Raw genomic sequence first — 23,350 nt, 5'->3', positions numbered from 1 at the left:
TTTAAAGGGTGGGAGGCAGAGTAAGATCCGGAGTTCAAGTTCAGCCTGGGTTACATGGAGTACCCATGTCTTCAAAACAAACAAACAAGAACTTGAATATAGTATGCAAAATGTTTCTTTTTCTTACATTTGGCTCAGGCGGGCAACACTCCTATTTTATTGTCTCCTAGAAAAGTTGATTCCTAGTTTCCCTGTACAAAAGTATGCCTGTGTGTAAGAAAAGTATGTTTAATATTTCAGGTATGTGTTTAAACTTTATAAACACTTCCTTTCCTTAAGGCTGGAGACATGCGTGTTCCATAGTTTCATAACAATCAACCAGTATTCCTTTCCAATTTGCCTTTTTCATGTGCAGTGCTATTTTAAGGAAGATATATTTAGACATATTGCTGAACATATAAATATATGTATGATTACTCATTACTTTTAATAAATACTTTTTTATCTTAGCTTCTAGTTTCTAAAGCAAGCTGTCTCTGGTGAGGAAGATTAATAGTTGGTGTTTCAGGAGTGAGGAAAAGAATTAGAACATTTATTTCTCAATTTAAAGTATAGGATTACAGAGCATTTCTGTGATAGGAGGTGAATATTCATTAAAATACACTGGTGGCATTGATTTGGACTTCGGTGTTATTTTACTTTTGTTAATATTTACAATCTTCTAATATAGACACACATGATTAAATAGTAAAATAGCTCTATTTTCAAAAGACTATACCCTAAGTTATAGTACACGTAAGCTCAGCTAGGTCTGTAGAACGCTAAAGCAAGTTTAGCAAAGCCACAGTGCACTGGGGTGCTGAACATCTCAGGAGGAAGTACGACCTCTCCAGGGAGTGAGGGGGGAACAATGCCATATAAGCAGCATGGCCAACATAACAGGTCAGGTCCAAGGCAGGGGAGGCCCCTTCCTTTGTCATGGATCAAAAGCAGATTCTGGCCAGGTCTTTTTCTCTCAAATAACTAGGTGGTTGAATGTAATCATGGTGAGAAGAGAGAGCATGCTGCATTTGCAGGTCAGAGTTCTGGACTTCGCTCTCACATTTGTTTTTTAAGTGAGTCGATAGGTCTGTTAATTTTCTCAGTGTCTTCATATGTATTATGTGGATACTGTTATCTTCCCTTTTTAGTTATAATTGTTGTAAGAATTATATGAAGCGTTGAACACAAGACCTTTGTAAGCTGCCTCAGAGTGGAAGGATCCCATCCCTTTAAACAGGGTCTTTTCTCTTAATTGTTGATAAGGAGGCAAGATAAGGCCTTCAAGATATTTTATACCATGAATCTTTGGTTTTTAGTTTTTAGTATTATTTTACTGTACCTTTGAAAACCATTCTCCAGCCTATTACATGGTATGGGTTGTGTGCAGAGACTTACATTTAGAACTTGCTCAGGATGGACATTAGAAAAATATGGTACACTGGCTTAGTGTAGCTGCACAGATGTGAGCTCAGGTTCTGTGGAAGTACAAAGAATGGGGACTGATGGGTTACTAGATTTTTCAGAAGGAGTACAGGTATCTGTTTTAAAAAGCACTTGAGAGCTGGGCATGGTGTCTCATGTCTATAATTCTAGTAATGTGGAAACAGAAGCAGGAGGATCACTGCAAGTTTGAGGCCAGCCTGGTCTCTATGTGAGTTCTAGACCAGCCAGCTATAGCAAGTCCCTATCTCCCAAGAGAGAACAGTACTGGAATGTGTAATCTAGTAGTGAAAAGTACCCCCTTGGCCAGAACTCTGAATCTGGTCTGTCACTTGGTTTGGGTGTAACTTTGGAGATGTCCTTTGCTTCTCTGTGCCTTGGTTTTTTCATCTGCAAGGCAGCCGTAGCTGTAGAACTGCTTTTACAGTTTTGAATGCTTATAACTAAAGCGTGCTCTCTATTGTTTAGTGTTTTAGCATTATAGACTCTAACTTGATGCTTAGCACTAAGATTCTTGTATTTCTAGAGGTAGATTACTCACATGTCCTCTTTTGTATTTATAATAGAGTTGAAACTTTTTTTTGTTTATTTCATAGCCTGTTTATGAAATCTAGTTAATTTAGGTTATATTGTTCGTTAAATGTACTATTGATACTTTTCACCATAGAACCAGGATTGCAGAAATAGCATTAATAGATATTAGGTAGCAACCACACCAGAAATGGTTAATATTACAGTGAATATATAGAAAGGAATTGTAGTTCATGACACTGCATCATGCCTTGTGGTTTTCATCTGCTTTCACACAAACACTGTCAAGTGCCTCAGAGATCTGTGTGGAAGGCAAGACAGAAACAGGTATTATAGAGCTGGCGGTAGGCTGTTTTCTCATTTGAGAACTTGAGATCTGTGACTTGACTGTTGTGGGCCTCAAATATGGGAGAGCTGGTACTGGATCCCCTTCTCCAACTGACCCCACATTCTTTTTATGGACCACAACAAAACACTAAATATATCAAAAACTAACCTCTGCAGTCACTAAGGAAGACACCACTCTGGCAGAGAATTTCCCCAATAAACAGGTATATCCAACCCTCTTTGTTCAGTTTGCCCCTTTAAAAGGTAAAGTATAATGACCTGTCTGTGTGTCTCTTTCACACAGATGACAGACTCCTGGTATGCCCAGCTTCTGTCTCTTGTTGGAGACAGGAAGCCTCCCATCCCTGTGATGGGACCTTGGCACTGCTCTCAGGGGTTAGGCCCAGGCCCGTTGGGCTGTCATTTATAATCATGATCGCAGAGGACCACAGCTGAGGCTGGAGAGCCTTTGCTCCCTGCCCACTCCCTGCCAACTCAGAATGGTGCCAGCCCTAGCACCCAGCAGCTCTTCTCTTCTGGGGACTTATATTCTCGTCTTTCCACTTCTGAGTTGATTGTCTTTTAAAAGTGTATCATTGATATTTATTAAGTTCCACCAATGTTGGGCATTTGGATCAATCCTACTTTTGTGTTTATATAGGTCATCTTAAGTAAATCAGTGTTAAATAAGATGAGATGGAAGTACCAAAGTTGGCACTGAACTCGGTATAAGCATAGCCTTACAGTGTTAGCGTTTCTCTTGTATAGCAGCAGCACATAGGGCTTTCTTTTTCTCTTAAGATTTTTCTATAGTTCTAGAAAATTTCTAGTCTACAGGTATCCTGTATGAATGAGGTTATATGGTACCTTTAAGTCAGAGCATCTGCTAATATAAGCAGAAACATTGTATCTTGTGTCTACTTCACCCAGTGACTTAACTGCAATACCCCGAGAAAGGAAAGCAGGATGCCTGGGGTGCACAGTGACCCTGCCTGCCCTGTACCAAGCAGCTATGGGGAAATGGTGGCATTTCTTCCCATGAACTCTTAACCTCCCTATTTCAAGCCCAGATACTTTTGAGTGTATCACCAATTCTGCAAATACATTATTAGTTTTATGTTTAGAGGGGTGTGTGTGTGTGTGTGTGTGTGTGTGTGTATACTTACATAGAACATACCACTTAAGCAAAACAAGCCAGGCATGTGATGTGGAACTCCTGGAGCTAGGGATTCGTTCCAGTGCTGACTGAAGTGAACTCTTTAAGGCTACTATTCGGAACCTCAGCTAGACCTGCTTCTGTCATTGCAGGGCCTTTTGAGACACATTTGACTGTCCCCACTTGCCAGTGCTTCAGTACTACGTCTGTTAGATCACAGAGTAGGCTCAGAGATGATTTGAAAACTTTTCCTATCCTGGAAGAAAGTTTGGCCTCCTGTAGAGTGAGACAGTGATGGTCAGGTAAGGGGTTTGGAGAGATTGTTGAGGTGCCATGGAAGCATGGCATACCAGAAAGAATGGGGTCAGGCATCTCCACCTCAACTGCTTACCTGAAATCCAGCAGAGCGGTACATATTTCAGCTACTTTGACCTTGCCTTTCTCTACTGATATAAACTAGATGAATCTATGTTTGAGGAGCAAAGGAAACATGGACAAGGCGGCCAACCCTAGGAAAGGAAGGTTCCGATTTGTGTAGCTATTGCCTTCAAGGCAGTGGGAAGTTTTCACATAGCCTTCATGGAGAGGAGTGCTGCTGTTGGCTCTCTTCTGCATGATCTCGGGGTTCACCTGAGCAGGAGACAGCTGGCCTGGGTCTGCATGGCTGCCCTGGCATAGTGATGGGCTGATAGCAGTGTCATCCAGGGCTCTGGGCTACTGGAATGCTACTCTTTCTTCTGTGTCTCTACCATCCAGGCCTGTAACACCATGAGAGCCAGGACTGGTTGGAAAGATGTTCTGACTTCTGGCTCTTAGTAACCATCCCTTCCATGCTCCTCTGGCATTTTCAGTTTATGCAACAGCAATCATTCCCCAACCGCACCCTCCAGTCATTTGGGTGTCCCTCTTCTAGGCACAGACCTATCGACTGTAGCATTCTCCTTTTGTTCTATATGTATTACCTATGGCCCCAGCTCACCTGTGAGTTCCTTGATAAACACTGTTCTTTTTGTTTTGTGTCATTTTCTTTTTTCTGTAGAACTTTCATTATTGAGGTTCCTCAGTGCTGAACTAACAAGAGGGTACTTCCTCGAACATAACGAGGCCAAGTATACAGAGCGAAGAGAAAGAGTGTACACTTGTATGCGAATACCAAGAGAATTGGAAAAGGTACTTTTTTTCATTTCCAAACATCATTTGAAAGTTTTAATTATGAAAAAAAAATTGTGAAGAACGTCTGTTGAGTTTTTAAAATATTGGAAGTAACATGGTAAGTAATTGAACATGTTTGGGGATATAGGATTGCTTGTAGAGAGCAGCTTATGACAGCTGGTTTTAGTATGAGGGGAACATCACTGAATCTCTCCACACCTTCATTTTGCTAGTTACTAAACTTCCCACATTTTCATCTTGTCTAAGCAGCTTTATCCCAGGATTTACTCTTTCTCTGAGCTGTTCTTCAGCTCCCTTCAGTTGTGTGTTTCTAGAATAGCACTTCCTTTTTTTTCCACTTAAGGTATTTGATTTCAGCCTTCTCTGAGGTTCCAATTTCTTAGAATAGCCACATGTTTGAACACAGAAGTGACAGACCTTCAAAGGAAAAGATGACTTGTTTAAGCCTTGTCACAGAAAGCGTCCTGCTAAAGAGATACTGAAAAACAGCACTAAGTCTTCAGTAGCTTGTTGTGAGGTCAGTCAGAGGACAGGAAAGCCCTTTTCCTCTAATGCTGCTGGCATTAGGAGTCCTGAGAGATTCTAGAGCTTATTACAAGGAAAGATGTATGAGCTAATTCATGGATTTTTATAGTAACAGAAGGCTTGTCGGGTCTAGCTGCTTCCTCAGAACTGTGCTTCCCAGCTTGCTCGCTCGGTGCACTGTGAAGCAAGAGGTGTGGCAGGCAGTGGGAAGCCACGAGCCAGCCACTATGGCTGAGGCGAAGAAGCAGCAAGTGTAGATAGCCAGTTTCAGCAACTTTACTTTGTATAGGCTCTTGGTAGAGTACCACCTGCTGAGGTTTGAGGGAGTCAGTCCTGGGACAAGAGCTAGAAGACTGCTGAGGAGGAGGCAGTGGCCCTGTGCATGCCTAGTGATCAACACATTGTTGTCTTTCTAAGGAGGATGAAGGCTCGATCCCATGGAGGAGCCCAAGAGACTGATGGATGAGGTGGGGGGCAGGGAGGACTCTGCAGCGTCCCTTCCTCAGCACCAGAGTAGCTGCATTTTCTGTTTGGGGATTCGGCTAGAATTTTGTCTGGGGCTGGCAAGGTGAGACAGAAGAAAGTAGACCATGAAACCAGTTCTTCGGTTGGTTGCCTTTTAGACCTCACTGTTTCTCTTTTCCAATGATAGACCGTAGGCTAGAAGTGTTTGGACACAGTGCAGGGCAGAGGGAAGGCAGTCTGTTGACATCTAGTTTGTCTGGGATAGGACCAACATATACTCATCTAGCCTTAGGCCTCTGTGTGGGGAAAGATTTTCTCTCAGTGAGCAGTCCTGGACACAGTTTTTCTCTGGAAAAAAACTAGGAGGGATTTATCTGCAAACACAGGCAAACTTCATAAATGCATCCACGGTCTTCCTTACAGTGGGGCCCTATGTCTCTGATCCCTTTGTTATAGCATCCATTAATTCTTTTCTTCATCAGAGCAAGCGCAGTGTACACATCATTTTCCTTCATAGCAAGCAGATGTCATGTTTCATGGTGAGAAAATGCCCACATGTGGTGATATATTGTGTGTCCTAATAAAATTTGCCAGAAGAGATAAGACTTAATACAAGCAAGTATCTTAAACTAGGATCCACTGTGAGACCACTGTTGGGTTAAGTAATGCATGAGGTATGTTGTCATCAGGATTTGCCTTTTTAAAGAAAGAATCTGTACCAGGAGTTAGTATTGTTCATAGAACTGCATATATTTGTATGAAGGTTAAATGTATAATATCCCAAACTTGAATTACCATTCATTTCTCAGTGGTTTTGCCTTCCACGAACAGGACTGCTGGCTGTAGGTCTTTTAGGAACATGAGGAATGCTTCAGAAGAGGGTCATATTTTTCAGTTGAATACATGTCTCCTTGACTGCTAATATGAAAATGGGACCTCACTTAAAGCCTGGGAGACTGTTTGGCATTCAGGTTAATCTAAATGATTTCCTCCCTTTTAGTTAACATTGTCTGTACCAACATATAATACCTTATTGGCCATTTTCTTGGTAAATACTGTATTTTTCAAATAACATCTGGAAGCGATACTTTGCAATTAGAGAGCTCTGTGCTTCTCTGAAGTCTGCAAGGAGTATAAAACATTACTGTTCATACTTTAAGGCTGAGGGAAATCAGCTCAGTATCTTCTACCAAACCTGTGAACTAATGTGGAACAAAATAATCCCAGAAACTGCATGATATGTCAGCAGATGAACAACTTTACACTTGACATCCTTTGTTTGAAACAGTGCTTCCAACTTTTCATTAACACTCCTTTTCAAACTTCTTCCCCTGGGACAAGGCCCAGACATTTTAGAGTACTTCTTGGTCTGGGTGGGGATGAATTTCTTTTTCTCTGTCTGTCTGTTTGTCTGTCTGTCTCTGTCTCTGTCACTCTCTCTCTCTTTCTTCTTCTTCTTCTTTTTTTTTTTTTTACCCAAGCCTCCCAGTCCTGCCCAGCTTTGGGACTCTTCTGAGGTCTGCTCCTGAGTGCTTCTGGTCTACTTTGGGAGTGTCATTCTGTGTCCCATAAAACTGAGGAGACTGGCATTCTCTGCAAGAAAAAGCAAGAGGCAGAATAGTGCAGTGGCTCTCCAGCCAGGCTGCCACACTGGCTTCAGATCCCAGCCCCACAGCTTCTAGCTGTGACTCCTGGGGTATTCCCTCACCTTCCTGTGCCTGGCTTTCCTGCTTCTGGATCAGTGACATATTGAACCTTATAGAAGTGTTTTCAATTTTTTACCAGTCCTTTCTAGGAGTGCCCTGCTGTGGAACAAGATGAATTTCTTCATCCACAGGATTCATTCTAAGCTTTCAGGACATAGCGGGAGGTGTTTGGGAGAGCCCTGGTTCCAAGGCACCCCTAGGCCCCTTCTTTATCTCCTGCTTTACTTTCATTAAACATAACTTTCCAACCGTGCAAGAGTGATTGTCTGTCAGCCTTTCTCAGATTGCTAACCACGGATAGAAAGAGAACCTAGGGAAAGCCGGATGTTCCTGCTTTCCTTTTAGCCAGGCTCTCTTGGGGTAAACCTGATCTTGTTCATAAAGGATTTACCAGACAGGCACATTAGGTAACATGGCCTGTTGCTGGTTCATAGTTCACAGCTTTTGATACAACTGGAGACTAGTTGAGGACAGAGCCCTGTGTCTTCTGCCCTATGTGGCAGTTCCTGTGCTGACTTGCAAACTGATTTCATGCACCCGTATTTTGGTAGGAGCAAGTGCTAGGGAATGATTGGCTGTGTGTCACATATGCAATTATCTCTGTCCAAGGGCCAATTTTGTCGTCTCTTTGAACCTAAAATTGTAATAAATAATTTTGCAAAAATTAAAATTTGGCAAAAAATAAAATTCCAAAAAAACTGCCCATCATAGCATTTTCTAAAATTCCCTGACCAATTTATATGCTAATTTAAAGAGATAAAGACCACATAGTTATTGATTAATTTGTTCGCTCTTAAGTACTTATAGTATATCCTAGGCATTTGTAGCATGGAAGTAAATAGATAAATATAAAACTCATATTTTAGCATGGTGGGAAATATTGTATATAGAAGTAATTATAATTGAAGATATAGAATGGTAAGTGCCGTTAAGCTGTATAAGTAAAATGCTGCTTTCAGGAATTTCAAGAAGGGAAAGTTTGCTTAGAAGGTGAGCTGCAGAAGAAGACTGAGGCAGAGCCTGGGAAGGAAATTTGTGTGGCAAAGCTAGGAAGAGAAAGAGGTAGGTTGTGAACAAGCATCATAGGGTATGTATGCATGCACCAGGTGGTATGGGTGAAGGTGCTGGAAGGAGGCAGAGATGGGCACATGGGTGTGAACAAGGAGCCACCAAGAACTAGAAGATGGGCTTCATCTAGATTTTGCCTTAGCGTTTAGAATGTAGCTTCAGGAGGAGACTACCAAGATGTATTCCTTAGGAGTACTCTAGCTGTGTAACAGAAAGTCAGGCTGGTAGAGACTTACTCAACACACTTTCTCTCCTTTCCTTTGCGCAAATGTAGTCAGAGGAGGTCTCAGTTGGTCCAGCAGGCTAGTGACCTGCAACAACTCCAAGACCTTGTTTCACCCAGTCTTCGTTACTTAGCTTTTGATCTTCCTGCTTCTTGATTTTAAATAGAAAGTTGACAACAACAAGTCATTAAATCTGCATTATAATAAGAAAAGAAAAAGGAAGGGCTGGTACTGCCTGCCACCTTTTGATGCCCTTCCTAGAGAACTAAAGCTTTCCCTGAACTCCCAACATTCCACTTGTGCCTTGTTGGCTAAATAAGCACATGGCCACCCCCCAACTCTATGAGGGACTAGGATGATGAATGTTGGGTTTTAGCAACAGAGGAAAGGATTAAGAACAGTTACTGAGTTAGCCTCGGAGCTCTGCTTCTGAAAAACTAGGACAGCAACAGTCGATGTGGACTGGAAGTGAGCATAGAAAGCTCAGAACCCTTCCTTAATTACATATCTTTTTATATACCATTATCTACAATTGATTTATCTACCTCTTATGTTCTTTATTTCTCATGTTGGACATATATCAGATATAGGTTACAATAATTATTATTGTGAAACTTTTACAAAAATTACTTGTTTATGAACCTTACCTGTTATGAAAAGTTAGACTAAAATGAAAGTATATTTTTACCTTGTAAATGCATGCTTTGGGCAGTCATTTATTTCACAGTTACCATACTTTGTACATTACAGTTTTTAAATACATCTTAATGCAAACTAAGCTCCACTGTTCAGTCTTAAATACAGCTACTGATTTATCAATCACCTGTTTATTCATTATTATTTATTTATTTTGTCATACTAAGGATTAAGCAGAGGGAGGTGTGCTGAGGCAAGTGCCCTACCACTGAAGCACCTCAGTCCTGTTTTTGTCCTCTGAAAACAGGTATCACTAAATTATATCCTAGACCCACCTCCAAATTGAGATTTTTCTAGCCTCTAGCAAATATCACAAGTTTTTATGAGCCTTAAATTTATCAGGTTGAAGGTTAAAAATAATGATATTTGTGTGTTGGTCAGATTTTGACACTGACATAAACAACTAAGGGGAGACAAAATTTACTTGGTTCAAATTATTTCAGAAGTACAAGTACATAGACCTTGACTCTTGCTTCCCAGCTACTGGTGAGCCAGAACCTAGTGATGGGAGTGGGTGTCAGGAGCAAACTGGAAGCTGAGAGAAAGAACAGAAAGGTGTCCAGAATAGAATACAGGTTTATTTAAGGATAAACCTTCCATAACCTACCTCCTTCCTAGGCCCCATCTCCCAGGGTCTCAAGGTCTCCCAAAATAGTAGCATCACCTGGGAACCAAATGATCTAACACATGAAACTGTTGTAGACCCTTCATATTCATCCACAAGAGGCATGGAGTTGTGTTATTACTAAGCATGGAGTGTTAACAAGAAGGGAGAGGGGTTCCCAGAACACCAGAAGCATGTGATCCACCATCAGCTGCCTGCTCCTCTGAGTCTCCTTAGGACTTTACTTTCTTCTTCTAAGATGAAAAGATGGACAGAGTCATCTTAAGAGGCCTAATAGTATATGAACCTGTCTTAGTTACTTTTCTACTGCTTTGAAAAGACACCATTACCAAGGCAACTTATGAAAGAAAGCATTTTGTTGGGGGCTTGTTTACAGTTTCAGAGGGTTAGTCCATGACCATCATTGGTGGGAAGCATGGCAGCAGGTGGGCAGGTAGCTGAGACCTTATATATTACTTGCAAGTTCAAAGCAGAGACAGAGACTGGGCCTGCTATGGACTTTTGAAACTTCAGATCTCTTCCAACAAGGCCACACCTCCTAATCCTTCCCAAAACAGTTCCACCAACTAGGGACCAAGCATTCAAATACATGAGCCTAAGGGGCCATTCTCATTTGAAACACCACAGACTCTTGAATGAGTTTGCTTCTGAGAAACAGGAAAAATAGATGGTAACAGAAAAATCCCAAGAAAGAGAAGATTTCATTATCTATTAGAACATAATTCTTGCACTTTTTTGAGAGTAAACAAGGTTAACATTTAACAGAATAATTCAGAAGTTCATTTCATAGTAATAAACTTAATTTGACATCATGTAAAGCTGTTTTTGTTTCATCATAAGACATATATAAAGAAAACTTAGTAGTAGCTATCGGTTCACTTTATTTTAGTGAAACAGCTCTCGATTTCATAATGAAACTGATACACTCCTTACTCAGACCCCTGTTTGTGTCAGTTACTTCTTGGTCATCCTCTTGGTTTCTCATTCCATGATAATGCATTTATAGAAACATCCTTCTAAATCCATGTTGGGATGCAGCCTTCCTTTGTCTGGGACACACTCTTGCCCAGATCCCCATTTATGGAGCTACTGGGAAGATGGAAGGCTAGTACAGGCCAACTGGACCTTAGCATTTTGGTAGACCTTCCTCCTCTTCTTTCTGGGGTGTATCATCCCTGCCTGAGGCAATGATGACAACACCACCAGCCCCCTCAGAAATAAGGCTTGATATGATGGGACGGCAGCCAGTGATGGGACCCAGCTACCTCATTGTGAAGTTGCTGTTACCTCCTGGGCACATAAGACCACCCAGCAAATTAAAAGATGACTGCTTGTCAACTTACAACTTAAGGGCTATTGGTCAGGAACTTCTTTTTGCCTTGTTGGCTTTGAACACCTTACATGATGCCATTTTGGTCCCTTATTCAGGCCGTCTTGATTCGACTGCCTTGACTACGTATTGCCAGCCTAACAAAGCTGATCTCTTCCTAAAAGTAGATCTGAGCCTAAAAGATGCATTGTCATCTTGCGTCAGCTGCCTTCATCTGCAGGAGCTGTGAAGGACTCAAGTACCTTTCATCCTATTACAGCTTTAAGGGCACTCTGACTGTCCTGCATCTGGCCAGCCTCTCAGCAAGACCCTCTCTGTCCTGTCTGTCCCATTAACAGTAATAAGTAGTAATTCTGCCTTGTGTATTGTGAAGATTCTAACCAATTTAGCATAAGTGGAGTGCCTAGGACATACCATCAAATAAGAGAGGCCAGAAAATAGTAGGGTCATTCATTGTGCAAAAACCTTTCTACAGATGAAATTCTTCAGTTTATTTACCTTATATAAAGTATGTCTACTGTTAAGTGTGTACCAGATGTAGATTATGATGACTGTGATGCATTGATTGAGATTCTGTTGCTTTCTGGGTTTACAAATGTGTATATAAACTTGCCCATCACATATGAACCTGACTCAGCAGTCCTTTTGTTGACCATCTGAGTATAGACTTCTTAGGGACATGAAAATTACTTACTCTGGAGATGTCCTTAAATGTGCAGCAATTGCTTTCAAAGTCAGATCCCTACATGTGGGTTTTTTTTTTAAGAACTTCTGGATAAGAAGTTGAGCTCCTTAGCTATTAACTGAAGATAGTATTATCCCTCTTATATAACTGCACCCACAGCCTACACCCCACATTGCATGAAGCACATTTTTTTGTGTGTGTGGAATTCTGGTCCTCTTGATTCTGTCTAGCAAGGTCTAGTCTCTGGGTTGCCCCCTCTGTGGAAAGCTTTCCTGACTGTCTTGTGCATATGACTCAATACCCTCGCCACTTCCAACACAAACGCCACACAAACCAGATTCTTCCCCGGGGTTTCCAAAATAGTTACTTTAGTACTGAATTTTTAGAAAGGATATGCCTAGTGAGTGGTCCTGAGGATTTCTGGCCTCTCTCACTATGCTGTTGACTATTGCTGTATTCCATTAACACCCCGTGGAGTGTCTGTCCCAAGGATCTCTTTACCCCAAGTGTAGGACCATATTTTTAGAAAAAGTGGCATTTGGGGCTAGAGAGGGAGCTCTTCCAGGCTCTTTACCCTCTTCTCCAGCTAGCACTCCAGACTTCAACCCACTGACATAGTAGATGATGTTTGCTGGCCTCTGTAGAGGAGACAGTGCTCAGAATTCACAGGAGCTCTGAAAAAATACATTCCACAACTGGTTTTGCTTCTTCCTAGCCATAGTTTTATTTATTTTGAAATTTCAAATGGCATTAAGGGAGGGCCCCGGAGATTTTTATTTTGAACTTTAAAAAATCCCCATGGATAGAAGCTATGCTTTTGTTGTTTTCAGACAAGTATTTTTCAAATGGCTAAGAGTAATGTTAGTAGGTTCTGTGTAAATGCTTAAGAGCAGCTGTAGAACTTTTCACATTCAATATTTAATGTTTATTGCCCAACAGTGTTACAGGAACATTACCGCTCTATAATGTCCTTAACATAGAATATTGGGTGTTCAAAGCCTACAGTGAATCTTTTTTTTAGTGTAGGAGACTAGGACTTCAGCAGTGAGTTTGAGCATAGACTATGGTGCAGTTTCCTGCAGACTGGCCAACATCTTTGCCATGCCCCTACTGCTCAAAGAATGTGTCCTTAGCATCACTGCCGAGTTCGGTGCTGTAGCCTGCCTGCAGAGGTGGCGAGACGGGATACACCTGGAGAGCTCGGTTCAATGGGCCTGAGGGACAAGATCTCTAGAGTCAGACCAGCAAACACTCCTGTCCTTTGACTGCTTTCACTCAAGGAATTGCAGGGGCCAGCTCACTAATTAAGCCCACCATTGCTTTTGAAGTTTTTTTATTTTTTAAATCCACAGTTGATCAATCTGGGCTCTAAGAATATAACTGAAGAGATTATGTGAAAATGGAGTGTCTGCAGTTTGTGACTTGTAACTGACCTTTGTAAGAAGAACTTCCCCTGTGCTCCAGCACTGCTCTCGGCAGCGGCCCACTGCCTCCATGCCTGCAGTGTCTGCTCCGGAAGGAGCCAGACTTTAACTTGCCTACCGTCGTAGGCTGAGTTTGACACTGAGCCAGCATCGATGAGTGGTTCATGGGCTCACTGAGAACACGTTTTAGTTTTCCTTTACATGTATGGGTGCTTTGACTGGATATATGCCTGTGCACCACTTGCATGCCTGGTGCCTGTAGAGACTAAAAGAGGGTGTCATAACCTGGAACTGGAATTACAGATGGTTGTGAGCATTTATGTGGGTACTGGGAATGGAACGCCGTTCGTCTGAAAGAGAAGCCTGTGCTCTTAACAGCTGAGCCATCTCTCCGGCCCCAACTTTGACCTTTTTAAAGCAATAAACATATTTTTATTTTGTTTGTTTGTTTGTTTGTTATTTGTTTGCTTGCTCTTTTGTTTTTTGTTTTGTTTGCTGGGGGAAATATTTTGGTGTTTTTGTCTTTGTTTTGTTTGGTGCTTTTTTGTTTTTAAGACATGATCTTGTATATAGCCCAAGCTGGCTTGGAATTCAGCATGTAGCCCCGCTGGTCTTGTGCCTCCTTCCTCACTCACTCTCCTGCGTGCTGGCTGTAGGTGTGCACCACTGTGCCTGCCTCTGAGCATGTACTTGATTCAGTCGTCAAAATCTCTGCCTAGGCAAAGCTCTACAGTGTTTAATTAAGGAAGGATGAAAGGATAAACTAAGGAGTGACCTGGTCCAGGGAAGGTGTTCACCTAAGACCTGTGTCACCTTTGTCTCTTTCTTTCTGGGAAAACGTGAGCAACTGAATACAAAGAATTAAAAGCCCAAAATTCCTGTATGTATTCTCTTTTATACGTATTGTCCTTACACTTTGCTTTGGGGGTTCTTTTTTCTGCAGTATTTTTAGTTTCTTTTTTATCTTATAAAGCAAGTGCAAGCAGATGACATCTTTGCTGTAAAGGTGAGACAGGTAAAGTGAGAGTCCCCATTCTTTAAGATGGGCAAGGTGAAGATGGACAGCAGTAGCAGGGCTGAAGAAGGAAACATGGGAAGAAAGTGACAAGGATCAAGAATTTGATGTACATCCTGTGACAATCCACTGTTCTGACAGACTGTGACCTAAAGGCATATTCAAAACCACTGCGGGAGGCCTGGCCGTGGTGCTGTACACCTTTAAACCCAGCACTTTGGAGGCAGAGGCAGGCGGATTTCTCTGAGTTCGAGGCTAGCCTGGTCTACAAAGCGAGTTCCAGGACAGGACAGCCAGGGATACGCAGAGGAAGCCCTGTCTCAAAAGAACAAGGAAAAAAAAAAATCACTGCTGGTTTTGTGGTGGTCAGAGCATTACATTTGTTTTGAAATTTGGATGAATTGTTCAAGGAAGGCAGGAGATGTTTGTGTCTCCGAAAAAAAGTTGCATATGTCACTGGTGTCATTCATGTATAACTTTACAGTCATACCTTGTATGTGGAGAAGGAATTCATTCACAGTTACTTATGAATGGCTAAGTAATTTATAGTTAGTCTAAATAAAAAGGAAATAAAAATTACTGCCTTCCCAAGATACCACACTAAGATTTGAAAGTACATGTTATTTATGTTGATGTGTTCTCAAACTTTTATAACATATTTTAAAGCTAGCAGCCAGTCACAATATGAGATTCATTAAATTCTTGTGTTTTTTAAAGATAGTAAACAGATTGCAAGGTAAGTTAGCCAAAAGAAAACCCAACCTAACCCATAAGACTAGTAAAAATAGTGGAAACTCTGCTTGAATTGCTTGAAGCAGCAAGAACAGGACCTTTGATCTGACTAGACAGACTTGCTGGTTCCCTTGCTAATGCACATCCTTGGGCCAGCATTCAGCCCTCACGTCCATGGCTTCCGAATATGTCAAGCAGAGGTGATCATTTCCTCAGGAGCTGAGAGGAGCACCAAGTGCTGAACACCAACGCTTGCCTGGAACGCTGTGGACACTGGCAGGAGACCAGAGCAGCCTCAGGCGCCGTGTCCATGCAGTGGATGAGGGACAGATTATATTCTGCACAGGGCTAGTGCACTCATCTCTAGTTCCTTTACATTTGTAATGAATGTAGAAGAATGCTGGTTAGGAGAAAATGTAATGTCAGAGTGGTAAGGACTGTTCTATTTCTGCCTTTCCAAACTGAAGGGCTTTGTGTTGCTTTTCCTTTGCATTTTGTATTCTCACATTTGTGAACACTTATCCTCAGCTGAAATGGCTTTAAATTGCAGCCACATGTTCTCCTCTATCTTTGTGATGAGATCTTTTGCCAGATCCATTGGTCCAGGAATAGGACCTACACAGTGTAAGAAGGATATTGACAGGCCATTTGGTTTAAGGCACAGACTTGACAATGTGAAAGGCAGGCCTTTGGACTTTTGCTACTGCTTTGCACCATAGATGGTACTAACACAAAATCTACTGAGCTGCTAAAGGAGTTTTCTTCTTCTCCTCCTCTTTACTGTCCACCTCTGTGCTCCTGCTGGCAACTCATGGCCCTGAAGGCTTTCTTCCTACCCCCTATGCCAGGCCATGTCTTCTGCCCAATTCATGTTGTATGTGTGGCACATGCTCATCTCCTCACAAGTTATTTAAGGCTTTTTCTAAACCTCTCCAAGGTGGTTTGGCCATTGGACCTTTCCTACGCCTGCACAAGCAGCTGTGTTAGCCCTGCACCAACATGACTGCTACCCTTGCTGATAGTTAAGCCACATTCTGCTTCCTGGTGTTTTTGTGCCCACTAGGCTGGGCATGTTACATACCTACATTCACAGTTTGAGGGCTGTTGGCTGAAGGAATATCATCTTCATTTCAGCATGAGCTCATGAGACAGGCACACACTCCTTAGTGTTTTGTGTTCTTGTGTAGACATACCCGACATTCTTCTTGGAATCTGCAGATAGGAAAGACTTCTCAAGGGCAGGAGAGTCATAAATAAGGACCACTACTCAGTCAGTAGTACTCCTTTGCATAACTCGAAAACATGAATGAAAACCAGCACTTTACACCAATAACGGCATCTGAGTGACTCTCCTGGAGGGAAGCCTTAAAACGGTAGACTTCCACATGACTTAGGTTAACATTGTGCTTTCATTGTTCATGAGTCTAGATTGTTGAAGAAAGCTGTATATTCAGATTAAGAAATCTGGAGTATAGATAATGTATTTATTTCTTGGATTTTGTCAAAAATTAATATAGGCTTTCATTTAAATATGTATATATTTGTTGGCTGAGACTACTATGACAAAGTATTCCCATTGGACAGTTAAGCAACAGGGATGCAGAAGGGGAAGCCTGACATGAAGAGTCAACAGAGTTAGTGTCTTCTGTAGCCTTTCTCCTTGGCTTGTGGGCAGCCACCTTCTCCAAAGGTCCTCACATGGTCATTTCTCCGTTTCTGTGTCCCAATTCCCGCTCTGGGCTGGAGAGCTACCTCAGCCATTAAAGGCTAAGGCACACAACTGGCATCTCCAGAGTAGCAGTCATGTTGGATCAGGACCTGTCCTAACGACCTTTTCACTTGAATCACCTCTTTAAAGATCCCATGCCTGGAAGTTAGAACTTTCTCATGAGTTTTGTGCGAAACGTCTGCTTATGGCAGGGTGAATTTAGATAACGCATACAGGCCGGACAGTTTATTGTCTGAAGTTATGAAGACTTTTGTGGTGAGAGCAAATTCATCAGACCATGTTTGTATGTCAGGCATACAGAAAGTCATCACTGTTTGTGAAGCAGAGTTTGGTAAACTAGGTTCAGTTAATTCCAGCTACAAAAAGACCTCACCTTCCCCTTAGGAAGTATTCTGCTAAATTTAATGGGTGAAAATAGAAAGTATAAATCCATAAGAAACAGGGGAGAGGTTAAAAAATTAGTAACTATTTTCTGCAGTTAATCAGAATAAGGCCCTCCAAGTATAGCAGCTGTCCATGCATTCAAGATTATGCTAAACTTAGTAACCAGTTTACAAAAACTGTTCAAATTAAAACTGTAGCTATCCAGTCTCCTGATGAACAGACGTGGAAGAATAAGGTTAAAGGGAGGAAGCTTGTCTGAAAGACTTTAGTCTCTCTAATATTTTAAGAAGAACCAGAAAGTCACATCAGTTGAGTCTGAGCAGCTCATCTTTTGAGTAGTTGGCTCCTGTGGACGGTAAACTGAAAACTGAGAAGAGTCATGAAGCATGTCCCAGGGCCTGGGTCCTAGAGGCAGGACTCTGGGTGGGAGAAGAGTCACTCACCTCTTGGTCCAGTGAGAGCTGGCGGTTAGGTTTCCGTGTCTCAGGCAGTTACTGGGGTCACAGGCAGATGGGTATTGGGGCAAGGTGTAGAACTGATAGATTGCAGGGTCCGATGGGGGATTTGGTGGCAGGGGGAGGGGGGGGAGGGTGCTTCCTGCAGGAGTTTTCCCTGCTGGCTGGCAACTGGGGCCTAACATTGTGCTATTTCTTAAACCAAATAATCAGGAATTAATTTTTCATAAAGTTTAGACAGCCTGAATGTTTGAATTTTGTATCTACAACTAAAGAATATGTCTCTCTTTTTTTCCTTCACTCCTTTGTCAATGTAGCTCATGTTTTTTGGAATCTTCCTGTGCCTCGATGCCTTTCTGTATGTGTTCACCCTGCTTCCTTTAAGAGTCTTCCTGGCGCTGTTCAGGCTCTTCACTCTGCCTTGCTATGGCCTACGGTAAGTTTAGCTCTTTACAATTTTTAGTGTGCAAACAATTTCTTTACTTTTAGAACTTGTAGGGTTGTTAGAATAAAGATGACTCATATAGTTTCATTCACAGGTCTTTAAACACTGCTTATCTATTCAATTTATATTATATAATATTATATATATGTCTTCTTTTCCAGAGATTTTGAACTAGAACTGCTTTAGCCAGTAAACTGACACTAAGGTGGAGGGCTGTGTGGGGGAGCAGAAGAGAAACGGGACTACAAGTAGAGACTGACTGGCCCTGTTCTTAACCCCCCCCCCCCGAATGGGGGTTAGGAGGCCTCCTGGGCTTCATCAGAGAAAGGTCCAGGTTCTAGTCTGGGGAGGTGGCTATCAGAATCCCCTAAGGAGCCCTTACTGCAGGCTTCCTCCTCTAGTTCACTTGAGAATTACTGTGTTAGTGCCCTTTGAATCCTTAGTCACAGACTTTGGGTTGATGGCAGTAGAGAACTCTATGATGCCATCACTCGGATAGGAAAGACAAGGCAGCCCAAACCAACTTGGATCGCTAGTGGGTTATGGTGAGTGCCTGCCTCCGCTAAGGTTGTTAACCAACTGTCCAAAGAGGATATTGAGAGCTCAGTACCTGCCCCCAGAAACCTGGAGATAGAGAAAGCATGCCGGCAGAGGGCCTGCCTACAGCATCCAGGAGTAAATGCCAGTTTCTTTCACTTCTGCTCCACCAAACAGAAAGGTGGACTGTTGAGCCTGTGTGAAGCTTGGGTGCTTTTGTTCTTCAGGAGAGTAGGAATTTTGGTTTTGCAGTTTTCCTTCTTGACAGCCGAACAGCATGCCTCCACTCTACTGTGAGGTCATCCTTTATAAATCACTGCTTAGCTTTAGCAGAGTCTACCAAGTGTCACCTTTGTAACTTTAAAAATATTCTCTTTCAGTTTGAAATTTTAAAATGCTGAAATGGACAATGATTTGTGAAACTCCATTTAATTATAGTGAATGTTTAATGGAGCACAATACTTGGGATTACAATTTAGCCACCAAAGTTGAGTTAAGAAATTACTAGTACATAGTCAAAATAGTAACTTTTGTTTAAAAGACTAAGTCACAAAGAAGTTTCTTTTGAAGTAGAAAATGAGCTTATACTTAATAATAATAATAATAAATATAGTCCTTTTGAATGATCCTTAATCCATTTTGATAAGGAAGAAATGCTTCTAATGTAAATAGAAATAATATAATGATCAGGTTGTGAAAGGAATAGAAATTACTCTTAGCAAGGTTGCAGAGAATAAAACCATTGTAAGAGTTCAGCTTACCTCAGTGCTATAGAAGTTATTATTTTGTGTCTATAATCTTTCTCATCTTCCAGAATGATATGAATTATGTCACACGCTTTATTAGCCATAAGTTAACTTGATGAGATCGTCTTAGGAGTTTAAGAACCAGTTTAGGATCTATCAAGTATTTCCTTTTACTTGGAGGAGAGTTTTCAAGGATGCTTATTCTCATTAGTAAGCCTTTGAAGACCTTTGTGGCACGGTCTTTACTGTTCACAGCCTCACCTTCGTTTGCTGGTTTCTCTATTGAGAGCTTGATGAGATCATGGCATATTAGTTACCTTTTCCGAAGCAAAAAAAAAAAAAAAATCTATAAAATGCTACCAATTGCAAATCTTCATGTATGGCTGAATAAAGAGGGTGAATACAGGGAAATTAGATTAATCCAATGCAACAACCTGACATAAAATAACTTGCAGGTGTTTTCCATGGACTTTGTGAGTGAGATTACTTCTTATTTATTCCTTGATCAGCAGTGTTAAACATGTTCATATTCTACCCATGGCATGTTCTGGTCAGCTGTTGGCACACTTAGGTGACACATTAAAAGGGTTTATAACCTAGCAACTCTTTCTTCTGGATTGGTTCCTCCCTTTCTATGTGGGTAGCACATGGGTGACATAAGTACACTGCCTGATAATGGCATGTCAGTGTTCTCAAGAGTCTCTCGAGGGTGAAACTCATCTTATTTGAAGACATACCTTGTTCTTCAGGCATCTAACACTGTTTTCTGCTCAAAGTCATTTCTGTGTTTCTCTGGCAGTTGGGTAAGCAGGACATGTAAGTAGCATCTAGCATAACCTTTCCATTCTGAATATTAAGAGGTGATGTAGCAAATAGGAATTCTTAAATCATCTACTCGAGTTTGTTTCACATAAATGATTGGTGCTTCCTATAGTCAGCCTTTTTATAGTAGTGTAAGTTTTTTGGCACATAATGATAGCTTTAAAATTTAGTTTGAAGCATTTTTCAGCCTAAATTAACTTGAGTCACATTTAAAAAGTACTTTCTCTTTCTGTGGTTTTATAGCTAAGAGAACTGTAGGGGGCAGCCTATTATAAACAATTTCTAATACTCTGTCTGCAGTATAGGTTAACTGAAGAGTTACATTTCATGCTATCACTCATATTTATATGATAAATGATACACAAGAATACAGTTAAAATTGTGTAGCAGAATTTCAACCATCTTGAAACTTCTATATGAGCAGGCAAGATCACAGAAAATATGAAGAAGTACTGCTTTAAATATCTTAGTACCTTCAATATTTTATATATGAGTTAAACAATGTGTGTTTAGAGTAGTGTGAGCCACAGTTTATTTTCTCTGAACAGTGAAAATAATGTCTCTGTTAATTTTTTTAAAGCATGGAACTGAAAACATATTATACTGTGAAAAGTGACTCTGAACAAAACTATCATTAATATTATGCCTATGACCTTTCAAGTATTCCTGGAATACCCAAATACATTTTATTTTTACAGAATTATTTAGAAATAGCCAAATTTTTCTATCTTGCAGCCTCCCTTCCAATATCTGTACTTCTTTTAAAGATTATTTCATTTGTTTTGCCTATAGCTGTCTCATGTTCCATCTTTTTCAGCAAACAAAAAGTGCTCTTTCCTTCAGTCTGACTGGAAACCTACAGAGACGTTGATTGGATGCTTTTTCACAGCTGTTAATCATTCTCATCTCTTCCGTTTCGATATTTTGTCAAAAAATATCTTCCTAGTCTCTTTGTTAATTTTTTTCTAAAAATAGAAGAAAGCTGTGTTTGTTAATTAAATCCCAACATGGCAAGAGTAGTCTATAGCAGGACGATGTCTTTTGACATTGCTACCTTGAGTGAGTGTTTCCTCCTCTTCTGCCTGTAGTTCTCTCTGGTCAGCATCTGTGAGAGACTTTAAAGCAAAGGATGCCCTCACCCAGAGTTTCTGCTTTCAGCCTATTTCTAGATCTTCTGCTATCTTGATGTGGTTTTTGACTTTGGTTTGAGGTTTGGGTTTTTGTTGCCACTGGTTAACAATTGAGTGAACAGAGGCTTTGCCTTTAACAAGGGGTGAGAACCAGGAAGATTTTGTAGCCTGTTCAGTAACTCAGCCTTCCTTTTGACTGTTTTGCCAACTCTCAACCAGTTAAAATTGTGTTCATTGGGGGATGTTGTTGGGGTGTTATTGTGAGTCTACGGTGGGGTGTGCTGCTTATAAAGGATGCTGCACTGCTCCTGTGGAAAGTTTATACCACTTCTCAGTGATCTTAGAAAGACTTGGTTGAATCTGTTTCTGATGAATTAACAGTCTTAACCCCTGCTACCCAGTGTTGAATGAGAGACAGAGAGATGCATCTGGGGTCATGAGAAGCAAGTTTTCTCCTTTCCTAGATAGGATAAGATAGCTTCAGTTTAGAGATTAGGATGATGTGTGTTTTCAATGACTGAAGACATAGAAACAGAATTGGGTTAGGATACATTATGTGAGTTTTCTGGGCTTATCAAATACTGTCTTTCTAAGTTTAACATATTCCAAGTTTGTGAAATATGTTAAAAATACCAAATATATGTATAATTTATGGAGTATCTGTGGGAATACTGTCTCTTCCTAAAATTTCCATTATATTGTGCTTTAGAATTGTGTCACACTAAGTTACATGTTGAATGAGATTGCAGAGGAAAATGGTCAAATCTAGAGCCCAGACCTGACAGCCCAGAGCTGACAGCTATTAGTAAAGGAAGCTCTGCAGAACGTTATACAGGGATAAATGAGTTGACTAGATTTAAGAATATGAGGGTGTTTTTCTTTTACAATTAGAGTAAATAAAATTCAGGCAAACAAATTTTCTGATCCCTTGTCTTTGTTTTAGACATGACTCTTATTGAAGGCTTCATTGACTTCTTTTTTTCTTCTTTTAGGAAAGGAGAGTATCTTTTCTTTTGAGAGTTTACCCCATAGGAGAGTTCTTATCTCCCAAAAGAACTATGGATTTCAAATTCTTGAGTTTCTTCACCTGTTGGCTTTCCTCTATGTGCCTTACCTCATTCAACATAGTTATTCTCAAAATAACATTATATGTGCACAATAAATAGGCTTTTCTCTTTCCATACAAAATTAAGCCTTTACTCTGGCCTGAGTAACTAATGCCACCACAAGAGCATGTATGGATAGCTCTTGGTATCTTTGTTGGGGAAACAAGTACGTCCATTATTCCCTCTTACCAGGGCTGATGGTGTGGTTCACCAGTGGAGAGCAGTGTACTGTTACAAGAAAGCTTTCATAGCATCAGGTTTTGTCGCCCCATGTTCTTCAGCATGACGCTCTAAGTAGCGTAGCAACATTACAACCTCTCTCTTTCTTTCTCTCTTGTAAATCAGACCGAAGGGAGGAGCACTTTCACTTCCTTTATAGGATGGAGTGTGGTGGCACAGGGACTCCTTGTGGTGAGTAAACCCTGATTTTCCTTCTATACTCTTGGCCAAATTAATCTCCGCACAAAAGCAAAAGCACCAGCATAGGCCACAGAACCATTTGAGGATGGAAGCACTGAGGGAATGTGATTCCCTAACTTCAGGAGCGTCCTCACTGGGTCTTAAGTTTTATCCACACATCCTCACAGTGTTTGACCACACTGTCATCCATGAAAATCACCTGTGACGTATCTCTAATGACTCTGTGGGTCTCTGTGGCAGTAAACACCTCAGTCCTTGCCCCAGGGCTCAGCCCAGCCGCTTGTTCCTAGAAGCACCCTTTTATTTTGTGTTGTTCCAAACAAACAGCTTCATAAATCAGCCACTTCATTCTAATATAATTAATTCAAGGTACAAGAAAAGATGTTAGTCATCAAGTATAAAATGCTAAGAGATTATTTTTTTGCTGTGTGTCAGTCAAACTTCAAAAATATTCAGTTTCCAAGGTCAGGAG

The 23,350-nt window shown here is 41.0% G+C and overlaps 1 protein-coding gene across 1 annotated transcript in view; it reads left to right on the top strand.

Moving 5' to 3' along the window:
* The window catches only part of Tapt1 (transmembrane anterior posterior transformation 1), a 51,850-nt gene that overhangs the window by 3,926 nt on the left and 24,574 nt on the right, over positions 1-23,350 (top strand). Inside the window, exons 2-3 of the mRNA XM_052734868.1 lie at positions 4,476-4,606; positions 17,990-18,108. Of these exons, the coding sequence (XP_052590828.1) occupies positions 4,476-4,606; positions 17,990-18,108 (250 nt within the window). The remainder of the gene's footprint in view (positions 1-4,475; positions 4,607-17,989; positions 18,109-23,350) is intronic.

This window comes from Peromyscus californicus, unplaced genomic scaffold (assembly GCF_007827085.1).
Source record: "Peromyscus californicus insignis strain IS unplaced genomic scaffold, ASM782708v3 Scaffold_13__1_contigs__length_99412109, whole genome shotgun sequence".
Taxonomy (NCBI): Eukaryota; Metazoa; Chordata; class Mammalia; order Rodentia; family Cricetidae; genus Peromyscus; species Peromyscus californicus.
Note: the sequence above shows the minus strand (reverse complement) of the source record. Positions and strands in the feature narration are given on the sequence as shown.